Source organism: Citrus sinensis, chromosome 5 (genome assembly GCF_022201045.2).
Source record: "Citrus sinensis cultivar Valencia sweet orange chromosome 5, DVS_A1.0, whole genome shotgun sequence".
NCBI lineage: Eukaryota > Viridiplantae > Streptophyta > Magnoliopsida > Sapindales > Rutaceae > Citrus > Citrus sinensis.
In genome coordinates, this window is record NC_068560.1 from 38,438,249 (window position 1) to 38,464,855 (window position 26,607).

Below are 26,607 nucleotides of genomic sequence, written 5' to 3' on the forward strand. Positions count from 1 at the left end.
CGGACAATTTTATCTCTATGAAGATAAAATCAATGGAAGAGCATTAAGCCCAACGGAATAACCAAATTTTGTACTTGTTAATATTCTGCCAGTTGCCGCACCACGATCACAATGATTTGAAAAATATTTTACAGAGAGTTTTCTTTTTAGCCAAAGCTTACGTTACATTAGTTCTATGTTACAGCTAAAAAATTTAAACCCTTAGAAAAGATAATAATTATTGAAAAAGTCAATAAATTTTATAGTTTTACTTTACACTCCCAAGCTGCAGCTAGGTAATAGAACCGTTAGTCTTTTAATTTTTTTTAAAGTTTTCCATTTATATTTATAGTAAATTTAGTACTAAATTACTCGGCTTTTTTTCTATTTTATTTAATTGAATATCTAACTTGTTTAATCTTATATCTATTGAGTATTTATTGATTATATTAATGGTCTCTTATTTTAATATATCGTGATAATCAATATTGAAGCCTTTTATGAATTGTTTAATTTTATTAAATTCTTTACTTAGTTGATCTCTTAACTTATTAATTTATTTTATATTTCCTTCATTGAAATTATTAATTTCTAATATTTTGTTTACCCTTTCTATATCATTTATAGATTAATTTGGGCTTTCTAATTTATTTAATAAATACAGTGACATTTAATTTAATTGATTATTTCTCCACATGTTTGAATCATTGATCAGATCAAATGGTTGAAATCTTTCGTTAAAGGTTTTGGTAATTTATTCACTGTAACATTTTTTTAATGATTCATTAGATTTATAAGATATATATCACATATAATATCTCTTATAATTCAAGATACTAGATTTAGATTAAAAAATCTATGTGACATCACTGATAGTATGTATTTAGGATGAAAAATAGATTGAATGTGTGTGTGCGTGTCTATGTGTTTGTTAGAAGAAAAACCTAGTCTATGTCTCAAGAGAGAAAATAAATTATAAATGTAGGTACAAAAATTTATTCAGAATTTGTGATTTTTATGAATATAATAATAATAATAATAATAATAATAATAATAATAATAATAATAATAATTTAAATCTTTATAAAAATATAGTAAAAACTTTATAAAGTTTAAAACATAATTATAGAAGAGATGGATGAGAAAATCATTAATTATAAAAAATTAATGAGGACTTATTTGAAAAAATAAGTAAATATATGATTTGAAGTGAATTTTTCTATAAATAACAATTACGCCTGTACTTCGTTTTAGGTTAAAATTATTTTTATCCATTAGATTTAAAAAATACCAAAATCTATGACCTATATTTATTGGTTGTTTGTTACATTATTTGTAAGGTAAGCTTTGCCTTCTTTTTAAATCTAACGCCTCATCAATTTTGATCTGAAAAAAGTTTACGTGTTATATGTCTAATGTTGTACACCATCATCCAGTCAAATTATTAGAGATGTCGTCATTCGTTTGCCGGGGTTGGTGAACGTAAAACCCAAAAAAAAAAAAAAAATTCCTTAAATTCGTCTATGGCATTGCGTTGACGGAGGCGTTATCTCTTACACTAATTTTCTCACTGGTCTTTTATTTTTACTGTAAAAAATAAAATTGATTTTTTTTTTTGGGTATGGTAGAATCAATTCCCCGTGAATCGATCTCCATTGAAAATAATTTGATATAATTTTCTCCCAGTTCGTTGCAGTCGAAAGCACAACTGTTTGAGACGACTCTTTCTTACTCATTACCATAATTTGGCAAGAAACTCATCACCATATTTTCACAAGAAACAATGCTGCTACTTCTACTCCATGCCCCAATATGTACAAACATCTACATATAAATATATTATATATACCCACTTTGATCGGTAGAGGAAATTTGGGAGTATTTGATTGGATTCTTCCAAGGTTTAGCAACCTGCAATCAGAAATTTGAGTAGTTCATGAGTTGATCAGAACTCGACTAAGTTTTGAAAAATCTTTGACATGCGTCTCCCAAGTCATATTTGAATAATGTCTGATCTTTTATTCTTTTCCCTTTCCTTAACCATTAGTCCCATGTCTGTATTCGCTTGGTAAAAGCTAGGATTAATTGACAACGAAGCATATTTCGTTGTATTAAAGAAATAGACATGCCACCAAACAAGCCTCTTATTTAAGAAGCAATATTGCTGCAAAAGTAAAGCGGATTGATTACTTACAGTGATCAGCTCATTGATTGTTCCCAACAGCCTTTTAAGCAGATGAACTACGTCTTGAATTAGATCCTTGAGAAACATCAGATGCTGATGTGGGGACACCACGTGCACCAGCATTTCGGGATACTGGATGACTGTCTCTCTGAGAGACCAAGTAATCAAGTGCTACAACAATGTCATTAATCAGAGGGCGGAAATTTGCTTCCTCATTGAGGCACATAGCAGTAACAGCTACTGCATAGTTCAAACAGCGACGAGGATACCGTCCGTGCAATAGTGGATCAACCAAATGCACAAACTTCTTCTGGTCTTTTAAAAATGGACGAGACTGCAATTAAATAGGAAATCATATAATGAAACAAGCAGAATCAATTAATTTATCAGATACACAGGATTTCCATTAAGTTCCCAAATTACTCACCCAAAACACACATGCAAAAAAAAAATGCATTTAGAATTCGATGCGCGAATGTCTAGGATAAGCTAGGAGCGAAAACAAACACATAGCAAGCAAAACCAAGGAGAGCAGCCCACCCTTCAAAGCTGAACTATGAATAGAAAAAGCAGAGAGTTAACTCACCCAAGACACTAGGTTCTGCTCTCCTTGCCCCTTACTAAGATCCATTGCCTTCCTCCCTGTGATTAACTCCAAAAGCACAACACCAAAGCTGTAAATATCGGACTTAAGAGTCAATTTGCCACTCATTGCATACTCTGGAGCACAGTAACCATATGTTCCCATTACTCTGGTTGAAACATGTGTATTATCACCAACAGGTCCCAGTTTGGCAAGCCCAAAATCAGAGAGTTTTGGATTGAAGTCATTATCCAGCAAAATATTTGCAGACTTCAAATCCCGGTAAATGACAGGAGGATTGGCCTTACAATGTAGATACTCGAGGCCCCGAGCAGCACCGACTGCAATTTTCATGCGAGTGTTCCAACTCAATGGCTCTTGATCAGGTTCAAGATCTGAATATAGGTAGTTAATTAAAATTATTTAGCAGAATGCTCGTGACAAATTTATTTCAAATAATCAATCAAAATGCAAGAATTGTAAGTGATGCTCAGCTTAAACCTGAACAGTGAGCAAGTGAAGTAGATAGATCTAAAACAGTTTGAAATGAAATAAACTCCTAAGGAAAAGCACGTAGCAATAACAACAAATCAGGAACAATTGCAGTCTTGATGCGTAATATCAAGTGCTGACCAAAGATATCCTATGAAAAGGGATATGGCATGCAATATCAATTTCCACTCGCACCTTCGGCAATTGAACCTAATGGTCGCCCAAGCAATGGGAAACAGTAAGGATTGAAAGTTGATAATCAACAGAATTAAAGGATAAATAAATTTACCATAAAGATGATCCTCCAAACTACCCATTGGCATATATTCATAAACCAAGAGTCTTTGATCTCCAGAAGTGCAGTAACCAATTAAGGTAACAAGATTATCATGATGCAACAGACTCAACATCAGAACCTCCACAATAAACTCTTGATGACCCTGAAGACCCTCGTGATTAAGTTGTTTGATTGCAACAAGCTGATCACATAACCAAACTAAACCCACATTATAAAATTTGCAGGACAGATAACAACATAACATTCTACCTCTGCAAAAATTATCGCATTAACGAAAAAACTCTCAAGCAATTTGAAAACAAAGCATCTTTAATATGCACAAAATGTTATAAAATTTATGCAACTTGCCTGGCCTGATTCCAAACGACCCTTGTAAACTTTTCCGAAACCTCCTTCACCAATCAAATTCGCTTCTCTAAAATTTCTTGTAGCGATTGCTAGTTCACGGAAAGTGAAACTACGCGCTCCACTTTTTTCCTTTCCACCATTTCCCTTCCCATTCTCTGCACCCAAAACGAGCATAATCAACACTAGAAAAAATATTTTGGCAGGGTACATCGCCACTAGTGTCACTCACCGTAACAGAAGCAACCTTGTCCGCCACAACATTCTAATTAACACTAAATAATAATAAAAAATTATATAACCTGTGGAAACAGGCCTTTCGACTCCAATGATAAATTCAATCATAAAGCAAAATGTCGCAAAATTCTCAAAGAATTTGAGCACAAAAAATGGATAAGAAAGAAAAAAGAACCTGAGGATTCAGAGGAATAACGGGACTTGGATCGAGGGGCATCATCAATATCAACTTTAGTATCCTTTGTTTGGCGAGTTAAACAAGAAAAGCAGCTCATTGCTCAATTATATCACACACACACACACACACAAAATAAAAAACAAAAAACAATTGCAATCTTCCTATACCCACAAACCAAACACTTCCTAAAACATAAACATTATGTATAAAATTAAAGAACCCTAATCCATTCAGGAGAGAAAGAGTCTCTCCTGCCAGGTAAAGACAAATTCAAGAAATGGAACCCCAGGGATTATCAATTTACAAAATTCCTTTTATGTTTTGAGATCCCACTCAGCAAAAGACGCTGCAATTAAAGATATTTCCAAATTAAAATCCCAACAAAAATAATACCATTTATGAATGTCATTACCCATGGACAAAATCACCCAAAACGTAACAAAATTATTCATATATCACAGAATTTAAAAAACTAAAAGTGGGTCAAGGAAAAACACAACGGAAAGTGTGAAACAGCTCACAAAAAAGTTTTATTTAGAAGCATTGTACTTTGTGGGGATTTTGTTGGAGGATTCGTGGGGTTTATTAAGGGGCTTAATTTAGTGTGAGAGTTGAGACAAGTTACGCGCCACAGTGAGTTGTGTTCTGTCTTCTGTGATGCAAGAATGAGTTACCCATTTTTTTATGGTTGCTTTTCTGAAGTGGGCTTTTTCAATTTCCGCTTTGCCATAAGTGCCCCTCATATTTTTATGTTTTCTCAAAACAAAGATAACCTTTTCATCATTTTCATTTATATCAAATAGTCTCTCTAAATAAATATTTTATGATGACTCAAATACTCTTTATCATTACATTAAGGTCCAATTTGGGACTGCCAATGGAGAGGTAAAAGTAATTTTCTCTACGATAATGTTCATTTTAGTTGTTTACAAATTTTGAGAATTAAGGGGGAGGAAGAAGCTATTTTTAAAATTAATTTTTCACAATTAATACATACCTATATAAATTAAAATATAGCTCTTGATATATGCTTAGTACATACTGAATTTATAATGAATGAAGTTTAACAATGAATTTTATTGGAATTTTTAAAACTAACAACTTTAAAAGTATAATGCCGTAATTAAAATAACCAAACTATCCGTTGATGTGTTGGTTATTTTATTTATTTAATCAGATTCACTGATTAAATAAATAAGCCAACTGTGTCTTCACTTCATATGGGAAAATGTAAAGATAAGAGGAATAATTTTAATCCAAATTAATTTTTTTTCTTTTTTATTGTAATCTTTATGGCAGCATTGACGTTTGGGCATGATTGTTTTATTGCGTGTCGCTTTCCATCCTTCTCATCACTTCTCTGTTTCCGCATTTAAACGTTTCGGTCTGCTGGGATTGGAGTTGGACAACTGTGATGACTATTCTGCCCCTCGTGTTTACTCGTTTCTGCTGCTCTGACACCGCGTGTTCTTGGTTAATATCACCGACCGCATATGATGATTTTAGGTGAGGCTTCGATCAATTTTGATTGGCGGCCTGATCCGTTTGTCAAACTGCGGGGCCCACTGCATCCTCTATTTTTGGTCAAAAGCCTGTAATGCACTGTAATTTTTAATGGACATCTCTTGACTTCTACAGATTTTTTTCTCTGACAAAGAAAAATGACGAACTCCAATGTATATATATATATACAAAATTGAAGTGTGAATTTGAAATCTCATGATATTTATTTGACTTTTTTTTTTTTCCATAGATGCAAGCTGTAGCTCATGAAAAACGACACAATAGTTGAAAAGAAATGTCTGATTTGAGGAAAAAAAAAAAAGATTAAGAAAACAACTCGTTTGAAATTTACATTAAAATCAATGAAATAATGCTTCGGCCTGAGAAAAATAGAAATTTGACTGAAAGACAAAACTATCCTACGTTAAGGACAAAACTATCTATTTCATTAAACTGAAACAAAATTTTTAAAAACCACATAGCTTTAAACTGAAATTTAACTTAATTCTATGTAAATTTTATATTTAACCCTCTCAAATTCACTTAAGTTTCATTACATCTTATAGCTTCTACCAACAAAATGAGATATTGATAAATCCAACCAATAATACTAGGAGTCTTAATATTTAAATCTTACCGCGTGTCTTAATTATATATAAAATTACTATTTTATTATATGATGAATTTTAAAACTAATTAAAAAATTATATAATATATAATCCAATGATATAGAATCCCAATATACAATTGAATATATGAATGTATATATAAATTGGGACCCCCCACTATTGTATGCTTGACAAGTAATTATGAAACTAGACAAAAGCGATAATTGGTGAGTTGGGTTTAGAATGGAGTGGGCTAGTGCTAAAATTAAATGCTGCTAGAGAGCCTTCATTGAAACTTGAAAGAATGGCCCATGGCCACGAGGCTTGTCAGAATCTTGACAAATAACCGAACGAGCGGAGAAACTCTAGTAATGACGGGACCAATTCCTCCACAATTAATTGTGTTTTTCGTTTGGGGCAAGAGGAGTAAGTATACGGCTTTTGTGCACTACATGCATGCGTATTCAAATTCAACATCTAATTCCAAGCTCCCCATGGACCATGGTCCCCTTTCTTTGAATTATTTCTCAAATATTGGCCACCCATGACGAGTTTGTCGACCAACATAGGTCTAAATATTTAGATTGTGGTATTATTGAATTAATTCGAGCAATTTCTCGGATGATATTTGATTATTAACACCAATAATTTTTATTTTTTATTTTCAAAAGATTTTGTCGAAACACACAATTTAGATTAGTCTTGGGCTTAGTGCTTATTTGGTATGGCTTATTTAAGAGTCATAAGTGATTATTTAATCCTATAAGTACTTTTTAAAATTTTTTATGGTGTTTGGTTATTTTTTTAGTAGAGTTTTTTTAGCTTAAATAAGTTAATTTACCTCTATTAGCAAAAACCTAAAATTGAGATTTTGGGAGTAGAGGTTAGAGAGCTTTTCCAAAAAATATATAATATCAAAAATATCCTTAACATATTTCATTAATTACATAATACCCTTTGTATAAAACCTACCCAACGAAAATTGTTGCCGCCATATAAACATATTGCTGCCGCCACTTCACTTTATCTCTTTTTGTTTTTTTTAAATAACTAGCACTTTAATTTTGCAATCTCTAATACATAACCAACACTTGAGAGAGTAATCATAGTCATAGCCAACGTTTTTGGTGAGAAGGATGTCAAGTAATACGACACTTCTCATGTTCCGTTAATATTTCAATTATATTATTAATTATCATTTTAATTTGGATAGTATTATTTGTTTAGGAGAATATATCAATTATGAAATTTTTTATTTTGAAGATTAAAGAAATGATTGAACTGATTTTTTCTTATTAATTGATAGCTTAGATGCATTTTGTTACATGTTAAATAATTATGAATACATAACCTTTTTGGTAATTTAATTACACAAAAGAACTTTTAATTTTACACAACCAAACCGTTTAATGGTTCAAAAGTACTTTTTTAATTGACAACCAAACACCCAATGACTTTTTGTCCAAAAGCTCTATTGGTATAAGCTCTACTGCTATAAGCTCTATTTAATAAGTTGTGCCAAACGGAGCCTTAGTTTGTATCCTCAAAAGAGCAGAGCTTTTAATCCCCTTTTAAAATCCTTATAGCATCTTCTTTGAATTTTATTCCCAAAATATTTTAGTTTAGTTTGTGACCAGCAAGCCCGTATATCAAAATTAACCATTTGCTCACAATTTTTCACTCAAAAAAATAGTAGTTCCTTTTTGTTTATATTTATAAAACACACGCGAATCTTAAAATCTTAAGTTATGTTTTTATTACATAAATTTCTACTGCCAATCGCTCTAAACTCTTATGATTTTCTCAATGAAGTATTTTTTGACTATAATTTAAAAAGTAAATTATGTAATGGATGTGTAAAAAATTTGTTAAAAAATAATTTATTTAACTATTCAATTGAGTTCTCATTTAAAATAAGAAATAGATTAAAATTTATCTTTATTTATTTAAGTAATTTCAATTAAAAACAAATTATAGGAAGAATTTTGAAGAGTGCCAGGAGGTTTACTCTCTCAGTATTAAATGGACCAACCTATCATCGTGATAATGGGCTTCATGTTTTTTTCAGTAGGCCCAAATTTAAGGATCCAATGACAAACATATTTTCTGATTAATTGAAAAAAAAATGTGGACAAAACAGAAGACAACGAACATGATTTGTCCAAACAAAGATGTATTTTATGTTAAACATATCACTTACTAAAAATGGATCTAATAAACATGTCGCTCTCTCTCTCTCTCTCTCTCTTTCTCACTTACGAACATGATTTGTCCAAACAAAGATGTATTGTGATCAATATAAGTTGGCCATAATTTGTTAAGATCTCAACTTCAACCATGAAAAATTAGAAGAAGAAGAAGAAGAAGAAGAAGAAACCAACCAAAAGAGAAAAGAAAATTAAAAAAAAGAGAGAATAAATTGGCTTATTAATTTTTTTTTTTTTTTACCAGCGACTTTTCCATTTTATCCTGTTGAACGTTACGGATAACGGTGAAATAGATGGTATTGGACGCGCGGTGCCAGTGTTTGGAAGTAGTGAATGCGTAGTGTAAAATGTCAATTTTTTTAAGGAATAGGTTGCAAATTACGCTATTTAATTAATTGAAATATAGCTAATTAGCAGAATCAGGGAAACACTTCGAATGCTTTCTATGTTTTCTCTTGAACAAAAATGATTTTTATAATTGGGCACCTAATTGGTATAATTGTTAACACGCGTGGAGTTTTATTTTAGGCTTCTCAATACCATTTGTAGTGCTTAATTTTACACGTTACTTATTTTTAGACACTTATCTGGCGACAATAATAAAACCATTATAATGGATTCAGTGATTCCAGCCAATGGTATGCATAAACATAATGAAATTATTATGAAATGAAAACTATTTAAACAAATTAAAATTAGCCCAAAAAAATAAAAATAAAAGTATATTGAGCACCGTATGAAGTTATAGAATTTGGATGACTTCCTTCATTGTCTAAAACAACTTTTAACACATGCATGCAAGAATATACAATTCTATGAATTGTTATTGTCTAAAATCTAATAAAGTAATAGGTGAGGTAACTTTAGAACCAATTAAAGTATAAATATATAAATATTAAATAAACCACTTTCAGTCATCAAACTATATATATATATAGAATGAACTTTGTGTGCAACTGAAGTACGTACAGCTTTGGAGCGAGAAATTTTCTCAAAGCATGAGCTGTAAATTAGGCCCTGCCTGCGCTTTCCTATTAATCATTGATAATTAATTTTCTAGCTATATATACATATACACACACATACGACTTATTCCAAGATTATAAACTTTGTTAAAATTCAAAAAAAATTATTACATTATATAGCGTAAGAGTATAATATGGATAATTTATATATATTTGAATACAAGTTCATAATCTGGGACGAGCTAACAACCGTGTTAGTATACTTTTACAATATTATCAAATAGTTTATAAAATTGTAAAAATATGTTCACAATATTATTAATTCATCTCAAAATTTTTAATAAAGTTCAGTATATTGAACCAAGTCATAACTCTTTCTCTCTCTCTTTATTTATATATATATATATATAGATTCCATGTCACAAATGATAAACTTATGATATATACATATAGGTAGGACTTCAAACTTTCCACCCTTTTTAATTCTCTCTATAGATGTCGTGTTATGCGCACATTAATGATAGTTTGTGATAATGCTTTCAAGAAATTAAATTTAGTGAAAGAATATTCATGATCGATATTAAAAATTTTATGAATTAAACATGTATTGGTGAAGCTAGCTGGAATTTCTAAATAAATATCAGAGAAATTAATTTATACAGTTTTAGTCAAATTAAGTAGAGAAAAAGGAGAAATAAAGTAACTGTAGCTGGGAACACCCACACTCTTTGGTGTTTTATTGGTTTCAAACTCTTTTAAATTATGGTAACTCTTGAAAGAAATTCGTCTTCTTTAAAGCCCTGGCAACTTTTAAATAATAAACCTTATCACAAACTATGGTAACTTTTTAAACTTACCCATTAATTAAAATCTTCGCATCTAAGCTTAAAACTCAAGTCCACATTACGTGCAGGAAATGCTTTCTCTTCTTGAAAAAGTGTCAGGGAAGATGCATGTATAAATTTAGAATCATCAATGAGTGTCTGTATGCAAATCAGATGATTTGCATACATGTACCGCCTTCTCAGCGGTATAAACCATAAACCTTCATCAACGTAACTCATCGTAATATATGTACGTACAGCCCAAGAAACAACCAATAACAAAGCAGCAATGGCGTATTATCAACGAACTTTCCCCCCTCCTCCTGATTCATCTTTATCTGAAACGACGTCGCGTCGCAGAACTCGCGGGACCGAGCTCTTTTTCTCTCTCCTTCTTTTCATTGCCTTTTCATTTTATTTCTCCAGTACACTCTCCGGCACCGATCTCCGATTCCTTCCGGCGAAACGACCGCACGCCAGGAATCTTATCAGCAACGTGATGAAAGATGATTTCCAGGAGGTCACTCGCCTGAGCCGACACGTGTCCTCCGTCCAAGATTCAGCTAAATACCAGTCCGTCTCCGTTCTCCTGCCGGATTGGGAGGTTCTTGTGCTTCTCTCGCCGGAGACTTCGTTGGATTCCGTTGAGGGCTTTTACTGTCTCTTTTGGAACAGTCAAACTTCTCCGGCAAGATTCTCGGGAGTGCTGCCGTTTACGGAGCGAACGGCGTTTAAATGCGCTATGCCCAACGGAGCTCGACGTCCTCCGCTTTGGCAACCGATATTGACCAAGTATCCGGTGAAGGAAAATCCAGCCAAAGAGCGTGAGCTATTGAGAATGAAAAAGTTAGCGTACGAATCGATTTCGACGGAGGACGACGTCGTTTTGTTCGTTAAAGGCGTGAATGCCCGCTCCAGAAGCAGGTCTCCTCAACCTCAGGATTTCATGTGCGTTTTCGGTGACGCCGTTAAGATTCCCGTCACAAGCTGCACACAAGAGGTCTTCAGGTGTTCTCACCCTGACTTAACGGCGTTTACTTCCGGCACGGACCAGCCGATCAAAATGTCCCTGCAAATAATGCATCAAGTCCAAAACCGAACCCTTCCTTCCGTAGCGTACTATAGACCCCGGCAGAGCCATGCTCAAGAGCCAAAGTCGGAGATCTGCGTATGTACAATGGTTTACAACGTGGCCAAGTTTGTGAAAGAGTGGGTGATTTACCATACCAAAATCGGCGTAGAGAAGTTCATTTTATACGATAACGGCAGCGAAGACGATCTGCAAAATGTTGTTAACGAGCTCAATGGAGACGGCTATAACGTTACAACACTGCTGTGGATTTGGCCCAAGACTCAAGAAGCTGGCTTCTCACACAACGCAATCCATGCAAAGCATTCATGCAAATGGATGTTGTACATAGACGTTGATGAATTTGTATACTCTCCATCCTGGCACGACTCAGGCCCGTCAAAGCATCTGTTAAAAGCTTTGATTCCGCAACTACATTCAATCGGTCAGGTTTCTATAAGGTGCCTCGATTTTGGACCGTCGGGCCAAAAATCACATCCAATTGAAGGAGTGACTCAGGGGTATAATTGTCAAAGATGGGACGTCAGTCAACAAAGGCACAAGTCTATGGTATTATTAGAAGCCATTGATGATTCGTTAGGTAATGTTGTACACCATTTTCGGTTGAAGAACACGTTTCAATGGAGGGAACTGAGCATGAGCAGTGCATTGGTGAATCATTACAAGTACCAAGCCTGGTCCGAGTTCAAGACTAAGTTTCGAAGGAGGGTTTCCGCTTATGTTGCTGACTGGAGAGATGCCACCAATCCCAATTCCAAGGACCGGACACCCGGATTAGGATTTGAGCCCATTAAGCCTCAAGGCTGGGAGTTTGAGTTTTGCAATTTTACGGATGATCGCTTAAAGTTGCTGACTCAAAGATGGTTTGGTCAGTTAACACCTAACGGCGGTTACAAAATGGCGTGGCAAAGATGATGATCATGATTTTTTTGTTTTTTAAATTTTATTAATCGAACCTGACATATATATGTATACGTATACGTATACGTATACATATATGTATATTTATACATACACATACAACTAGGAATAATTAATTTTGTGTTCATTCATGTATTGTTAGCTGTGCGTAGATTAATTTGGTGGGGAATATATGATGGGTTTCTTCATCTTTATTATTATTTTTTTCCTTTGTAGACTATAGAAAAGAAAGGAATATTTTTTTGATTTTTCTAATGTTTTGCTTTCTTGTCTACAAACTTAGTTTGATTATTTTTTTTTGTTCATGCATTTTGATTATGTAAGGCTTTTAATCACGCTAGCAATGTGATAGATCCATGCAAAAATGACACAATTAGAAGCCGACCAATGAGATTAGAGGCGACATGAATCCCGAGACATGCACGGTGTGATTAACATAATGTATATTTTAATGCTGGATCGGATTAGTATTACTTGGTTTTATATAATATAATATTTTTGCCTCGGAAGATGAAGAGCATGAGGCCCTTACATAGCAGAAATTGTAGAATACTTATAATATATTACAATTAATTGATGATGATAAATTATAAAATATCTATCATGTATTATAATCAATTAATACACGCATGACATGCGTGGTTGAATTTAATATAATCATCACTTGCACACATATCATTGCATTATTTATTTGTTATATAATTGACATGAAATTTCTGATGTATTTTATAATTTCTCCTTATATAGACTACAGTTCGGTCATGCTACAGGCACTAGCCAAAGCCTTCATATCATTGAAGCCAACTTACGAGAATAACTTGATCAATAGTTCCTTCTGGTTCTGTGTAACAGAAGCAACAATAAAGCACAAATTCAGTCTATCATAAGATCACGAGGTCTCAAAGTAATTAGAGATTATCTTACCATTTATTCTTTACTTATATGGCAGTTTTACAACCCTCCTTAAGTAATTGGAATCTTCAAAAGAGCTACAGATACATCTTGAAAAAACTTCTACTGATGTTGCGATTCCTCTTGGCAATAAGAACAACACGGAACTAGCCTGAGCAAGTCATTTGCGTAAAGTCTGAGCGAATCACCAACCATTTGGATGTATCGGTGATAAATTTGGTATTAGAGTCGAGATAATATGTCAAGACTCAAATTTTATTTTATTTTTTTCACTTCCTAAAGAAGAAAAATGTACGTCAATGAAGTCTGGAATTCTGGATCAAATCAGTATTTTTGGTGCAATATATGCCAAAATAATCAAGCCAGGATCATAGACATCAAAATGTATCATCAATGATCTCTTGAATGTTGTATTACGTAAAAATAGTGTAAAGGTATCCAATTTTTCGTCCCAAAAATGTGTTTAGAGCAAAATCTGCAATGAATTTTCTCAATGATGGATTTTCTGAAACCAGAAAATAGCTTGAGGCAATAGAAAATTTGTTGGAGCATTTTGCAAACTCATTTGGTGGAACTGGAACTTAATAATATAGCTTTTAGGGACTAGCAACCATAAGGGGTACAATTATAGATTTAGGAATTCTTGTGGTAGTTTGTTATTTGCATTAAAGTTTCTTATTTGTTTGCACCAGTAATATACTTAGGATGTGTTTGGCACATTCTGGTGTATTATAATATATTACATTATTTGATGAAGATGTATTATAATAGAACTGTATTATGTATATTAATACCATATAGTTTTTGGTCCTACATTGTAATGTTTTAATTTTTAATTATTTTATGTTTGGTACCGGATTGCATTGCACTAGACTATCTTAATTTTTGGTGATTAAATAAAATAATTTCTTTGAAAAATTAGTATTATAATAACTTGGAAAATACTAAATATAAACTTTCTGAAAAAAAAATGCTTAGATTTTAATATAAAAGACATAGATTTTAAAAGTCTAATTTGTATATATAATTTGTAAAATACACCAATTTTTCAGATTATAAACTATTAAAAATTGGCGAAAATAAATTTATCAAAATAAAACACCAAACTTCAACAATTAAAGGAGAAAAAAAAAGCACAGAATAATAGCTAATTAATAACACACAAGTTTTATTAGTAAAGAATATAATGATAATTTGCTGAAGTTGAACAAATCAATCGCAAACCTTTGCAATGGGATTAACAATTATTATAGTAGCACGTGCACTATATATATATATAACATAAAAATTCAACTTAGAAGAAGAACAAACATAATCTTCGATTTTGCTTGATGATTTAGGCCGCGAAGATCCGACACAACGGCAATGGAGAAGCACCTGTAGCGCACGGCAAACCAGTCCTCGAATTCACACGACGAAGGCAATGCAGATGATGGGTGTACGCAGAAGCAGCATGCGACAAAGCTCTGTTGACGGATTCGCCGCCAAAATAAAATATAAAAAAACAATGCCCTTCAAGGCAAGGTGGCGGAAAATAGAAAAAGCAGCTTTGCGCTTTTTAAAACATTTTTTTTTTCTTTTTTCCGTTACGCTTTATGCATACCCGCGTAGACCCGACCCTCACGAGTTTGGTTAATGCAGGTTTCACCATATAATTTTTACGTGTTATCCCATGCAAATGCAGGTGTAATTCATAGGCAAACACAGGTAATCATAAGTTTAATGCTGAACAGTACTTTATATCATGCAATACTGGGCACCAAACACGCCCTTAAGTTATTGTAACTGGTGTTATTAAAAAAAAAAATTTATTATTGTAACTGGTCACTGTTTTCATTTTTATTAACTACTAAGTAGGTTCATATATTTACTAATGTGAAAGCTAAGATGAGGGTGGATAGTTATTATTATTTAAAAATTTATTTACGGAAGTTTCTGATCAAGGGTGGATGTTTGTAGTTTACAAAATGCAATTCTTTAGAGTTGAACCTTAATTTGTTTTTTTTTTTTTTTTACCGAATGGTCCTGACTCCTGATTCAACGAGGAAATTTATTCTTAAAAAAAAAAAAAAAAAGACAAGAGAGAGCTCACAGCTCAGCCATTCCGTTTCAAGCAACAAAATAAACTCATAAGAACTTCTGGTTCGGAAGACCCCAAGGATTATTAAAAATGACAATCTAAATATTCGGCCGTTGATACCCAAATTTGCTAAACAGCCAGTCACTTTGGTTGCCTAACGAAAAACATGCGAACGGATGAAGGAAATAGCTGCCATAGAATCCCTTTTACAGCCAAATATATCTCTACAAAATAGCATGAATTGTTGCCATAATTCCAGCATAGAAAGAAGAATTATTTTAACGCCCAAATTTAATTGAAAAGAACCCAAAAATGCACCTTTGTAATCCAGAATCACCCCCAAACCAAGCTGAGATCCCAAGATTCATCATTGAGAGGCCAAATTGTTGATATGAAAGAGGGTGCCAAACAACATGACCAGGAATCCCAACGTCCTTTTAAAAATCCTTAGATAAGATTTGCAAGTGAAGAAACAAAGCCTGGACAAACTGAAGAGCAAGAGAACTGTAAGTATGATTCATAAGGAACCCACATAATATGAGAAATAGAAATCTAGATAAACAATATGTTGTTACGGGCTTTCCGTTTAGTCTTTGAAACATGACATACGCCACACCACTGCCACATGCATGAGAATGAAAGAAATTGAGAGAATTGACACTGCATATATACAAATGTGATCCAAAGATCCGGCGGACTGAGGCTATAGAAAAGCTAGCCGCAAGTATTGAGAGTCCCAACTTTTGCAAGAAAATAATTATTGAAAGAAACCAAATGTGATCAAGCATTTATCACTGCGGATAAGTATTCAAAACCCATAAACAAGGAAAGTAAATATGCACGACGTACTAATCCTGATCTTGATTGAAAATGGAAATGGTGATAAACAAAAGAAAATAACAATATATTTTTTCGTTTTTTAAAGGTCAATTAATGTACTTTTAATTATAAACTTTTTTTGGGTAATTGCATGATTGTGATATTGATGATTGCAAAAATGATTCTAGGAAGATCATGATGATTGATTTTATATATGTTGATATACATTAATTATTACTTCACTTATCAATTCATAAACTTATCTTCTCTTTTACGATACATTAAGCAAACTCCAAAAAAATCAATGCAGGTAACTCATCAGCCTTCTCCCTTTCTAGTTACTCGCCAATTCTTTATAAATTGTAATCACTTGCAGAAACTCATCAGTGCTCTCATTGCAACAACTTTTGTCTTCATCCTTTCCGATGCTGTCAAGGTAATTAATAATAACTTCCGCAAGTACACATTTTTTTAGATTTTATCTTCGGTGCCTTTTCTTGGTGTGTGAACAATGGAAGAATTGAAACAGGAGGGACAAACATGTGTAGCAAATATTATAAAATGTAACAAGGGTTTACACTGCGAAATTTGTGTTGCTGATCGAATCTTATGGCCAAGATGCACCAGAACGATCAAGCCTCTGAACCCTATTTCAAAGGTCTGTACGATTTATCTTAATTAGTTTATATTATAGTCTTGTTTAGGTGCAGATGTCCAACGAAAAATTCATGCAGATAGAGTTAAAGGACAAAAAAAAAAAAAAAAAAAACAGAGCTCCAATACATTAAAAGACAAAAAAAATTAAATATTCGTTGCATTTCTTATTTTTTAACTCCACCTGCATTTTAATTTCATGCGGACGTCTGCATGTAAGCACCACACAAACATGATCAAGTATGTGCCATCATGCGTGTTATCATGCTCAACAGGACACGTCTCGTTTGATCATTGGTTGGAAGTTGACATGTCCCATTGCGTACCTGATCAAGACTCCATATATAGATATTTTCAGTTTAGAGATATTTGTACTTTACTCAAAATTGTGAAAGCTGAGGCTTTAGGAGGAAAAATATAAACTAGCGATTTTATAATTGTAAATTGAGAGTCATGAGGATTGAGGAATATATAAATGACAGCTCGGAAAGATTTTTTATTAGGAAAGTTCAATTTAGCATATATGAATATGATATTTGAGGGAAAAGTGTGTGTGTATACACATATACATATACATATACATACACACATATACATTTATTTGAGGAAAGTATAATTAATAAGATATCATTTAGAAATTACCAAAATTCATTAATATAATTGAAAACTCAAAATAAATTGAGATTTTTAATTATCCACTTATTTAACCTCTTTTTCAACATGGATTTAAATCATCCCCTAATTTAATTTTTCCAAAGCTTTGCCAAAGATTATAACACATGTCATACTGTTGGTTAAAATATGACCTTAATAATAAGTGAACTGAAAAGAAGCGATACGGCTAGAGCTCCCAAGAATTTTCCCATGAGATGACATAATTGAATGGAGTTGTACATGTGATTTAATTAAGGTTGATAGGGCCTTGAAAAATCTCTAAACCTTATGTTGTAGCTGTAACCTCTATGAACAAAATCTGCATGCCAACGTCCTACACTTGAAAATGACTCAATAAATATTCATGTTATGGATCTGCGGTGTTTGTTTCTGTTGGATAAATTTAGGAGAAGGGGCTGCCGTTTAATCGATATTCATGGTTGGTGACTCATAATTCTTTTGCAAAACTTGGAGCTAAGTCTGCATTTGGACACTTGGCACTTGCACCAGAAAATCAGCAAGACTCGATTACTAATCAGCTCCACGTATGTTAATTTCTCTCTTTGTCTAATCATCTCTGGTTGATCTGGTTGATTACAAATGATAATTATTCGCTCAATTATATATTCTCTGTTAACTGATAATAATGACTCTGTTAAAAATGGTTCCCTGATATTGCAGAATGGTGTTAGAGGTTTAATGCTAGATATGTATGACTTCCAGAACGATATCTGGTTATGTCACTCCTTTGATGGACGATGCTATGGCAGCACTACAGCTTTCGTAAGAGACATATCAAATAATTAAAGCTTTTATTATTCCGTAGAAGGGAAAAAAAAAATAGCTAGTTGATTTAATTTATTTTTTATAATATGATTTTCAGCAACCTGCCAAAAATGTTTTGGAAGAGGTTCAAGCATTTCTTGAAGCCAACCCAGCAGAAATTGTCACCTTATTCATTGAGGATTATGTTACATCACCAAATGGGCTGACTAAAGTATTTGATGCTGCTGACCTGAGAAAATACTGGTTTCCCGTATCTTCCATGCCCAAAAATGGTGAAAGTTGGCCAACAGTTGATGATATGATCCATGAGAATCAGCGTTTAGTGGTTTTCACTTCAAAATCAGCCAAGGAAGCTTCGGAAGGGATTGCCTATCAGTGGAGATACGTGGTCGAGAATCAATGTGAGTTCTATATACTAGTATTTCATTCATATATATATATATAAACACTTTTTAATTAAAATGGCTACACACATGATGTCGATCACTGTCATACCCATGTGGCCAAAAAAAAAAAAAAAAAACTATGACAGATGAAGGTGTGATTGGTTCCTAGCTAACAGTTATATATGTATAAATTACAGATGGAGATGGTGGGATGAAAGTGGGTTCGTGTCCAAACCGCGCAGAATCATCCCCCATGAACACAAGATCAAAGTCATTGGTTTTAGTGAATTACTTTCCTGATATGCCAGTGTTACCCCTAGCTTGCAAGGATAATTCAGCTCCATTAGCTAGCATGGTGAGCACATGTTATGAAGCTGCAGGCAAACGATGGCCTAATTTCATTGCAGTTGATTTTTACAAGGTATGCATGCGTTATTGATTAAGCATGTATATATCCCCATATATATATATATATATATATATAAAGAGAGAGAGAGAAAGAGAGAGAGATACTAGACTCTAATTTCTAGCTAGTTAGTTAATTTAAGCAAGTATATATGTGAAAGAAGTAATTAATTAATAATATGTATATATATACTATACGCCGAAACAATTTCTATGTGAGATTTCAGAGTAGCAATGGTAGGGGAGCGCCGGAAGCTGTCGATGAGGTGAACGGTCGTCTGGTTTGCGGGTGTGGAAACATTGCCTATTGCAAGGTTTAATTAATTTGCAGCACTTAATTAATTACTTCATTAGAGATTGTAAGTATGATGATATGAATATCTGTTATCGCCTGCAGGCGAATATGAGTTATGGAGTGTGCGATCTGCCAGAGCCAGCAGTAGATGATCAATTTAACTTTGCTTATTCAAATAGAAGAAGATCAGTTAAACTATGTTGGCTGCTTGGGTGGATGATTCTTTGGTCATTAATGTAACAATTGATTTGTTTTAACTTGTAAGTCGATCGGGATAATGCCTTAAGAGGTGCGTGCATGCTGGCTGCGATCGCTGGGATATCTTCAATTTGCACTTTCTATACAATATACAAAAGACGTCTGATATTTACAGCTGATGTAAAAGGTGTTACATAATAACAAAAACAATTTGTGTCTTAAAGTTTTTTTTTTTTCATTTTTGCAATGACCATCATTAATTAAGTGATGACGACTAAGTAAGCCGCCACCGCCCGCATTTCCTTTTTAATCCACTAACAGTAGACAAACTTGAGTAACTAGCTGGGGTGTATGTAGGCAATGTACCCTGTGATATCTGAAATCCCCTTTACAGGAACAAAACAATCATTGATGCTCCATCCTGTTCTGTGCTTCTCTGCCCTGCGCAACAAGTCAACAGCAAACAAACATGTATATTGCTCATTACAGTTACAAACATGTATATCTGCTCTGTTCGTAACATAACATTAGTTGCAAGCTGTTTGGTTTGTTACTGACTTACTGCCCCCATCAAAACCCGCAGGGGGAACCATAACAATTTCTTGTCCCATCTTTCAGTTTTACTACGACATATATCAAGATTCGGGGGGGTCTTAAAACAAGCAGCTCTGCCATCTCTGTTTGTTTTCTTGTCCACAATATAATTATTATTCGATACCGGCAATTTCTTCTCCTCCCCCCTTTTTCAATATAACGTTCGAAAATTATTTTACTCTCGGAAATTTCAGAGTTACAAATATTAATTAAACTCTGGTTCTCACCTGAAAAATTTTGATATATTAATCTGTACAAAATCTTTCCCCACAGCATTGCATGTGGACTCCTCACACAACTTACTCCGGGAGCCACACAAATCAGAAATATCGCCACCAATGATTTCACAATTTACACACTTCTTATTTGGTTTGAAACTTGTTGATACTGTAATATTCATCATCCTCAGAGCTGTAATGCTAAATCCGGCTGCTGTGGTGAACCGATTTGCAAGTTAGAAATAGGTGAACCGGGTGCAAGGAACCTAACATTTAAGTCGGGAGCAAATGTATGAAACTCCTGTTTATGCAATGTTGACAATCCCCGCCAGGATGTATCACCCATTAGCCCTGGATCCACTGCTGCATGTGACCCACCGCCAGAAACTAAGACTGAAGAACAACTATCTGACTGCACTCTACTTGAACAATCTGCCAACTTCACAGTATTTGAATCATAACCGCTTGCAGGCATCAAGGAAACAGCATGGTGATTGTTTGGAACCGTGCCAAAGGCACTATTGCCAGATCTGGAGTTTCCAAGTGCTCTAGCAAGTCCTACCGACCCCACATGAGGCAGATAATTAAACCCAAAGCCACCACTACGACTAAAACCATTTATATTAGAGTGAATAATGGGTCTTGACTGGATCTGCGAACCAGGCGCATGTCTTATCCCACCAAGAGTACTATTCTGAAGATTTGAATCACTTTGGGGGTTCACTTCTTTAATAGTTTCCATTTCTTCCCCGCTTTGCAAGGAATATCTATTTTCTAAAATGAAGTTTGAATCAGAAGTAGCTGGAGACACAAGTCTGCTTGAATGGTCACCGGATATATAATTGTTTGACAATTTCTGTTTCTCAGGGTATGAGTACTGCTGCCGCTCAGTAGCCTTGTTTTCTCCTACCCACCCAGGACTAAACTTGACCCCAAGGGGCAAAACACTCTCAATCTTCTTAGAAGCAATATTCCAAACAACTGGTCCAAGATCTGATGCAAATCGAGCCAAGCTTCTTGCGTAGCCATGCTCAGTGTTTAAACCAACCTAATTAATCAAATCAACAAATAAATAAAAAAGCACATTACCAACTGCAACACACACATATATGTGTGTGTGCGCGTGTCAAATTTGGTACAGTTATGTATATATTCAAGGGACCATTTGGATTGCCTAACTTCCACGAGTTTGTTTACCATCTTAATTTCAGTCATCGTGATGTAGAAAGCAATATTAGCCAAAAGTTAATAACTGTAATATTCATTTCAAACAACTTAATATTCCTATGAATAGAACTTTAACTCGCATTACTAGAACTCAACCCCAACCCCAACCCTTAAATATCCAAAAACTAGTACAGGGAAAAAAAAAATCTTTCAACCACAGATCGAATGTTGAAAAACTTTAACATTTCCTTATAAATAACAGGTTAAAATAATGATAATGGAAAAAAAAAAAAAAAAGCCATAAGAAACAAACTTTCCAGCTGCACATACCACCGTTAGTTGCTTCAACTCTCCTTCAAAGGTTGTTAAAACAGATGGCTCATGCCTAGAAGCCATGGAATCGTGATAGGTATCTCGTCTATTCACATCTACTGTAAACTGTTTCTTCCCATACTTCAATACAGCCTTCACAACAGAAGCTACAAATCAAGAAAAAAAGGTTTAATATCCTTTATCACGAAGGTAGAAAATAAAAGATGCTTTAGAAAGTATGGATACCAATAGTAGAAATGTAAAACTCAAAACCTGGAAATTCATTCTCCCATTCAGATAGCCAGCTAGTGTAAGTTTCGCCTGCATGAGAGCCATGTACATGAGACCCATGAGAGGCTCTGTTCACTGAATCAGCGGGCCGAAACCTGACTGAAGTTATTGGTCCTTTTCTTAAATTGTGAGCACTAGCCCAACTTACATTATCTCCTCCATTAGCAAGAGTTGCATCGGAGGAGAACTCAGAAGCAATACGATCTGAAGGAGAGGAGTCAAGTGACTTTTTCAGGCTCTTTGGTGGCCTGCCTCTCCTCACAACTTTCACACGGGGTTGTGGTTCACTATCATCGCTATCTTGCCTCAAGTTTTCAAAGTCCTTTTTTGCCAGGTCTAGAATGGATCTTGCCTATGAATATATTTTAAACTTTTGAAAAGTACAATAGATAGAATCCTGACATTAAACATATATGTTTTATCAGATCAAACCTGTCGAAAGTAAATTGTATCAGGTGCATTATACTGCATTGCGTTCGAACATATGAGAAAAACATCTTGCTGCAGGAGGAAGAAAAAATGAAGTCATAACGTCAGATTCCTCAATTCAATATCAAATGTTTTCAACAGAAGGCAAAGCAAGAGCAGTAGAAACCAGAAGCATTTTAAAAAGGTAAACCCCACAATCCAAAGTGTATTTGGCCACATCAAGATGTCATAGAATTAAAATGAGCAAGAAGTACAGGGAGTATCATCGTGGTGAGGCCACAGGATAATGAGTAACGACCCTATAGTAAAGCTACTCCATGATTAAGTTCCCGACAAACATATGCATGGAAAATTTGTTCAATACACGTTCGATAAAATTACATATAGCAAGGGTGCATTCTTGATTCTGTGTGTTTAGTTTAAGAAGATATTAAAACTTAGAAGACACTTAAATGTACATAGGTAGGTACAGAAAAAAAGTGAGGTTGCCTGTATAAAACATGATTTACAGGCTACAAAGACTGCCATCTCATTCCTGACTGCCTTGTCCACACTCCTTTCCCCATCTCTTATTCTCATAACACCATTGGCCCAAACTAATTTATACATCCTTCTTATAGCAGTCACTTTCACCTGATAGATTTTCTCCTATCCAGATCAAGATCATTGAGTTCCAAAAGTTGTCCACTTATACATATATTATCATGCAAAACAGGTGTGGACTCTACGAGTGAAAAACCAGGCAATTAGCACCACATTACTGAATAATAATTGTTATAAATATTCCATGTATGAATAACCAATACAGTTCTGGTCAGAAAAACGAATAAGATTTTCTAATTTACAACTTCAAAAAGCAGTGTCAAAATCCCAGGTTGATCTCTGCAAGTGGACTATGATTATGTACTCTTTTCATTAGTAACCATTAAAGATTGGAAGCCAATGAAAAGGAGTTGTTTGAACTTCAACCAAGTGCAACTAATGAAGCTCAAATCATAAAATAAAGTCCCTATAATCAAACCAAAAAGTGATTTCAAGGAAAAAGGCAATGCAACCACCCTGCTCCCAGGGAGACAAAAAGCAAATGAAGTTCAAGCAAACTCTGGTAGCAGAACCTAAACTCAGAATATCCAAAATCACAAAAGAAAAATGTCTTAAACCAACCTCAAATTCTTCCAAGTATGAATAAGCTCCAGCATCTAGTTTCTTTCTCACAGTTGCAAAATCCATAGGATGCGCAATGATCTCATGGTAATCTGGAAGCTATACCCAAAAAAAAAGAAAAGAAAAAGCAATAAACTATCTCAACAAAGGAATTCAATTATAAGTTACGCAAACATTAGCAACATCTCCAGAACAAAATGCTACCTCTGCTGGATCCACCGGCTCAGAGAATACCCCATAAGTATCCTTCCTACAATTAGATTATGCGCGCACCAAAAGACAAAAAGCAATCAAAAACCAACTAAAACTAATTATTAGTATAAAAAGAAAATCAAATTACACACACTTTTGAAGCCTGTCAAGGACGAACAGCAACAACTTTCTGTCTGGCAAAGTTGTCGTGGGACCAGCAGACTCCACCGGTAACCCTGTCCACAGATAAGATCAAATTATTTAATCTAAATTCAAACACACTTTTATTCATTTATTTATTCAAATTCCCAGAATATCGAAACGAAACTGATTGATACCATGTAGAGTGTCTGTCGCTTTCAAAACCTTTTCCTCCTGCAAGAAAATTTAGTCCAGTATTTTAATTATTAAATACAGATTTTACCCATAACATTAACAAATCTGAAAAGCCCAACAAAGTACAGGCACAATATTATAAATTACTGATAATTATTGTTATTCATAAAGAAAAAGACAAAATCTAAGCTTTTTTAAAAATTACGAAATAAAGAAAGAAACACGTCTCCCCAAAAAAAAATTAAAATTGATTAATTAATTAATGTTAATGAAAAAAGAGGAAAAAAACCTGGTCAAAGTTCATTCATTGAATCATTTTCCAAAAATTCAACCAATCATAAACTTCAAAATAACGCGCGAAATCCCAAAAAAGAAAGGAAGGAGAGAAAAGAGAATAAACATTAAAATCCAGCAAGTCAAGATTTTCAAAAAAGGCGCCAAAATTTATACCATCTGGTCAGATCCCGTAGGGATCTTGCGACGGCCGTCGTAAACAGAATGAAGAGCGGGAAAATTATCCAAGCCGTGTAACAGCTTGTGCTTCTTCTGTTGACGCTCGTCGCCGTCGTCGTCGTCGTCGTCGTCATCGTCGTCGCGATTGGAATTGAAATTAGGGTTTTGGCGGCGCGCCGGTGGACGGTTAGATTTGAGAATGGAATTAGGGTTCTTATTTTGAAATTGATTTTGTTGTTTAATAGAACGTTTTTGGAGGTCTAAAAGCGAAGGGCGTCCCTTCTTTTTCTTCTTCTTTGTTGCTGTTGAAGTTGAAGTTGTTGTCATTCTTGTTGCCAATTCACCGCCCATTCTTTTTTCCCTTCCTTTCTTTCTCTCTCTTAATTTCTGTTTACAAAATACATCACATACAATGAATGGGGCCTATTTTCCTCTTCCCTTTTTTCTTTTTCCGTTTGTTTTTAATAATAATATTAATAATGCCGTATCGGGAATTGAGAATGCTGACGTGGAGAGATGGTCACGTGAAACAGGCGCGTTCTGACACTCGACGTAAGGTCAAATTCGTCCGATTAAGACAAAAGGAGCGCCAGATGGTGGTTACCCGAGTGTTCAGAAAGTGATTGTCTAATCATCCGAATTTTAGAAGTTCGGCCACCCAAAATTAAATTGAATTGCAACCCTCCCAAACACAAATTGGCAATGGGCCGAGCAGCATGAGGCACGGTTAGAATATGATACGTGTTTGTATAGTATGATACGATATGAGTATATTTTAATAAGGTACGAGATATAGTATGGCACATATGTGGATCGTGTCAGATCTAGAATTTTAGATACGCAAATTTTAAAAGTATGACATAATTAGAGATATGTCAAAGTATGACACGTAAAAAGACACGTAATAAATACGTTTCATTGATGAGCTAAGCACGCGGCCCGTGGATCACCAATAGAACGTGAGCTAAAATATATCAAAATAAAAATTTTTAATAAAAAATAAATATAAAATATCATAATTTTATAAATATTTAGAAATTAAATTTTAAATAGGCTCATGCCGTGGGCCATGCCGAACCCTTATAAAAAAAGTGGACAGGATATGGCACAGCCCACTAAATTGGTGGGCCGTATCGTGCCGGCCCACGAGCCCGCGTGGATCGACGTTTGGTGGATCGTGCCATACTTACTCCCAAATGAAATTAATTAATTTGATGTCACATTGATTGTCACAACATGATAAAGATTCTCTTTTAATCTGAGTTCTCATGAGTTTTTAATGATCTTGTGTTATATATATTTAAATAATAATATATAGATAGAATTTAATTTTTTTTATTTTTTTATTTTTTAACTACCAATCACCCATATATATTTTTACTCACGAAAAAATTAAATCATGAGAAAATCATAATTTGTCGCAACAGACCTACTTTGATGTAATAATACAAGTTGAATTTATTCTCAATCCTCCCTCTCTTCTCATGTAACCCATAACTAAATAATCGGTCTCGGTGGTTCCACGCCCAAAGAAAGTTATGAATTTTGAGTTACCAAAAAAAAAAAAAAAGTGAAGAATAAACTCCAAGTCTAGCAAGAATTGCATGACGCCTTTTGCATTGGCTGTCCAAATCAAACTTTATTCTTTCCTTGTGTCCATCGCATCCTTCACCTTCACAACCGAACATTACGCAGTGAATTAATTCAACTAGAACAATAGCAAACTGGGATAAGCCAACATCAACAATAACAATAACAACGATAAGAAGAAGAAGAAGAAGAAGAAGTACGAAGAAGGCTACAAAGGCACATGCTGCGGTTGGCAAAATTTAATTCCAAACGCCCAA

At 34.2% G+C, this 26,607-nt stretch overlaps 3 protein-coding genes and 1 pseudogene across 3 annotated transcripts; 2 read left to right on the forward strand and 2 right to left on the reverse strand.

Annotated features, from left to right (window-relative positions):
* Positions 1 to 1,669: 1,669 nt before the first annotated feature.
* Positions 1,670 to 4,968, reverse strand: LOC102618785 (probable serine/threonine-protein kinase PBL21). The gene is made up of 6 exons (XM_006473736.4): positions 4,295 to 4,968; positions 3,886 to 4,040; positions 3,529 to 3,718; positions 2,751 to 3,142; positions 2,174 to 2,498; positions 1,670 to 1,890 (listed from the first exon to the last, which is right to left on the reverse strand). Exons 1-5 carry the CDS (start codon positions 4,392 to 4,394, stop codon positions 2,208 to 2,210), a joined length of 1,128 nt encoding a protein of 375 aa, XP_006473799.1. The 5' UTR covers positions 4,395 to 4,968; the 3' UTR covers positions 1,670 to 1,890; positions 2,174 to 2,207.
* Positions 4,969 to 10,693: 5,725 nt separating this feature from the next.
* On the forward strand, positions 10,694 to 12,409 carry LOC107176381 (glycosyltransferase family 92 protein At1g27200-like). The gene has a single exon (XM_015528797.2). It carries the CDS (start codon positions 10,694 to 10,696, stop codon positions 12,407 to 12,409), a length of 1,716 nt encoding a protein of 571 aa, XP_015384283.2.
* Positions 12,410 to 17,947: 5,538 nt separating this feature from the next.
* LOC102631143 (PI-PLC X domain-containing protein At5g67130-like) lies at positions 17,948 to 19,919 on the forward strand (annotated as a pseudogene).
* A 499-nt stretch (positions 19,920 to 20,418) lies between these two features.
* LOC102619091 (uncharacterized) lies at positions 20,419 to 25,195 on the reverse strand. Its single transcript, XM_006473737.3, has 9 exons — positions 24,758 to 25,195; positions 24,310 to 24,346; positions 24,126 to 24,207; positions 23,984 to 24,029; positions 23,780 to 23,878; positions 22,619 to 22,687; positions 22,169 to 22,538; positions 21,914 to 22,062; positions 20,419 to 21,464 (listed from the first exon to the last, which is right to left on the reverse strand). The coding sequence occupies exons 1-9, from the start codon at positions 25,109 to 25,111 to the stop codon at positions 20,604 to 20,606; spliced, it is 2,067 nt and encodes a 688-aa protein (XP_006473800.2). The 5' UTR covers positions 25,112 to 25,195; the 3' UTR covers positions 20,419 to 20,603.
* Between the last annotated feature and the right edge of the window lie 1,412 nt (positions 25,196 to 26,607).

Excerpts from the sequence above, each read along its gene's own strand:
- LOC102618785 (XM_006473736.4), bottom strand. The coding sequence starts at position 4,394 with ATGAGCTGCTTTTCTTGTTTAACTCGCCAAACAAAGGATACTAAAGTT. Across the intron at positions 4,041-4,294 it reads TTATTCCTCTGAATCCTCAG|AGAATGGGAAGGGAAATGGT; the intron begins GTTCTTTTTTCT and ends TTTTGGGTGCAG. Across the intron at positions 2,499-2,750 it reads AGCAGAACCTAGTGTCTTGG|TCTCGTCCATTTTTAAAAGA; the intron begins GTGAGTTAACTC and ends ATTTAATTGCAG.
- LOC107176381 (XM_015528797.2), top strand. The coding sequence starts at position 10,694 with ATGGCGTATTATCAACGAACTTTCCCCCCTCCTCCTGATTCATCTTTA.
- LOC102619091 (XM_006473737.3), bottom strand. The coding sequence starts at position 25,111 with ATGGGCGGTGAATTGGCAACAAGAATGACAACAACTTCAACTTCAACA. Across the intron at positions 22,688-23,779 it reads CATACTTGGAAGAATTTGAG|CAAGATGTTTTTCTCATATG; the intron begins GTTGGTTTAAGA and ends TTCCTCCTGCAG. Across the intron at positions 22,539-22,618 it reads ATACAATTTACTTTCGACAG|GCAAGATCCATTCTAGACCT; the intron begins GTTTGATCTGAT and ends ATATATTCATAG.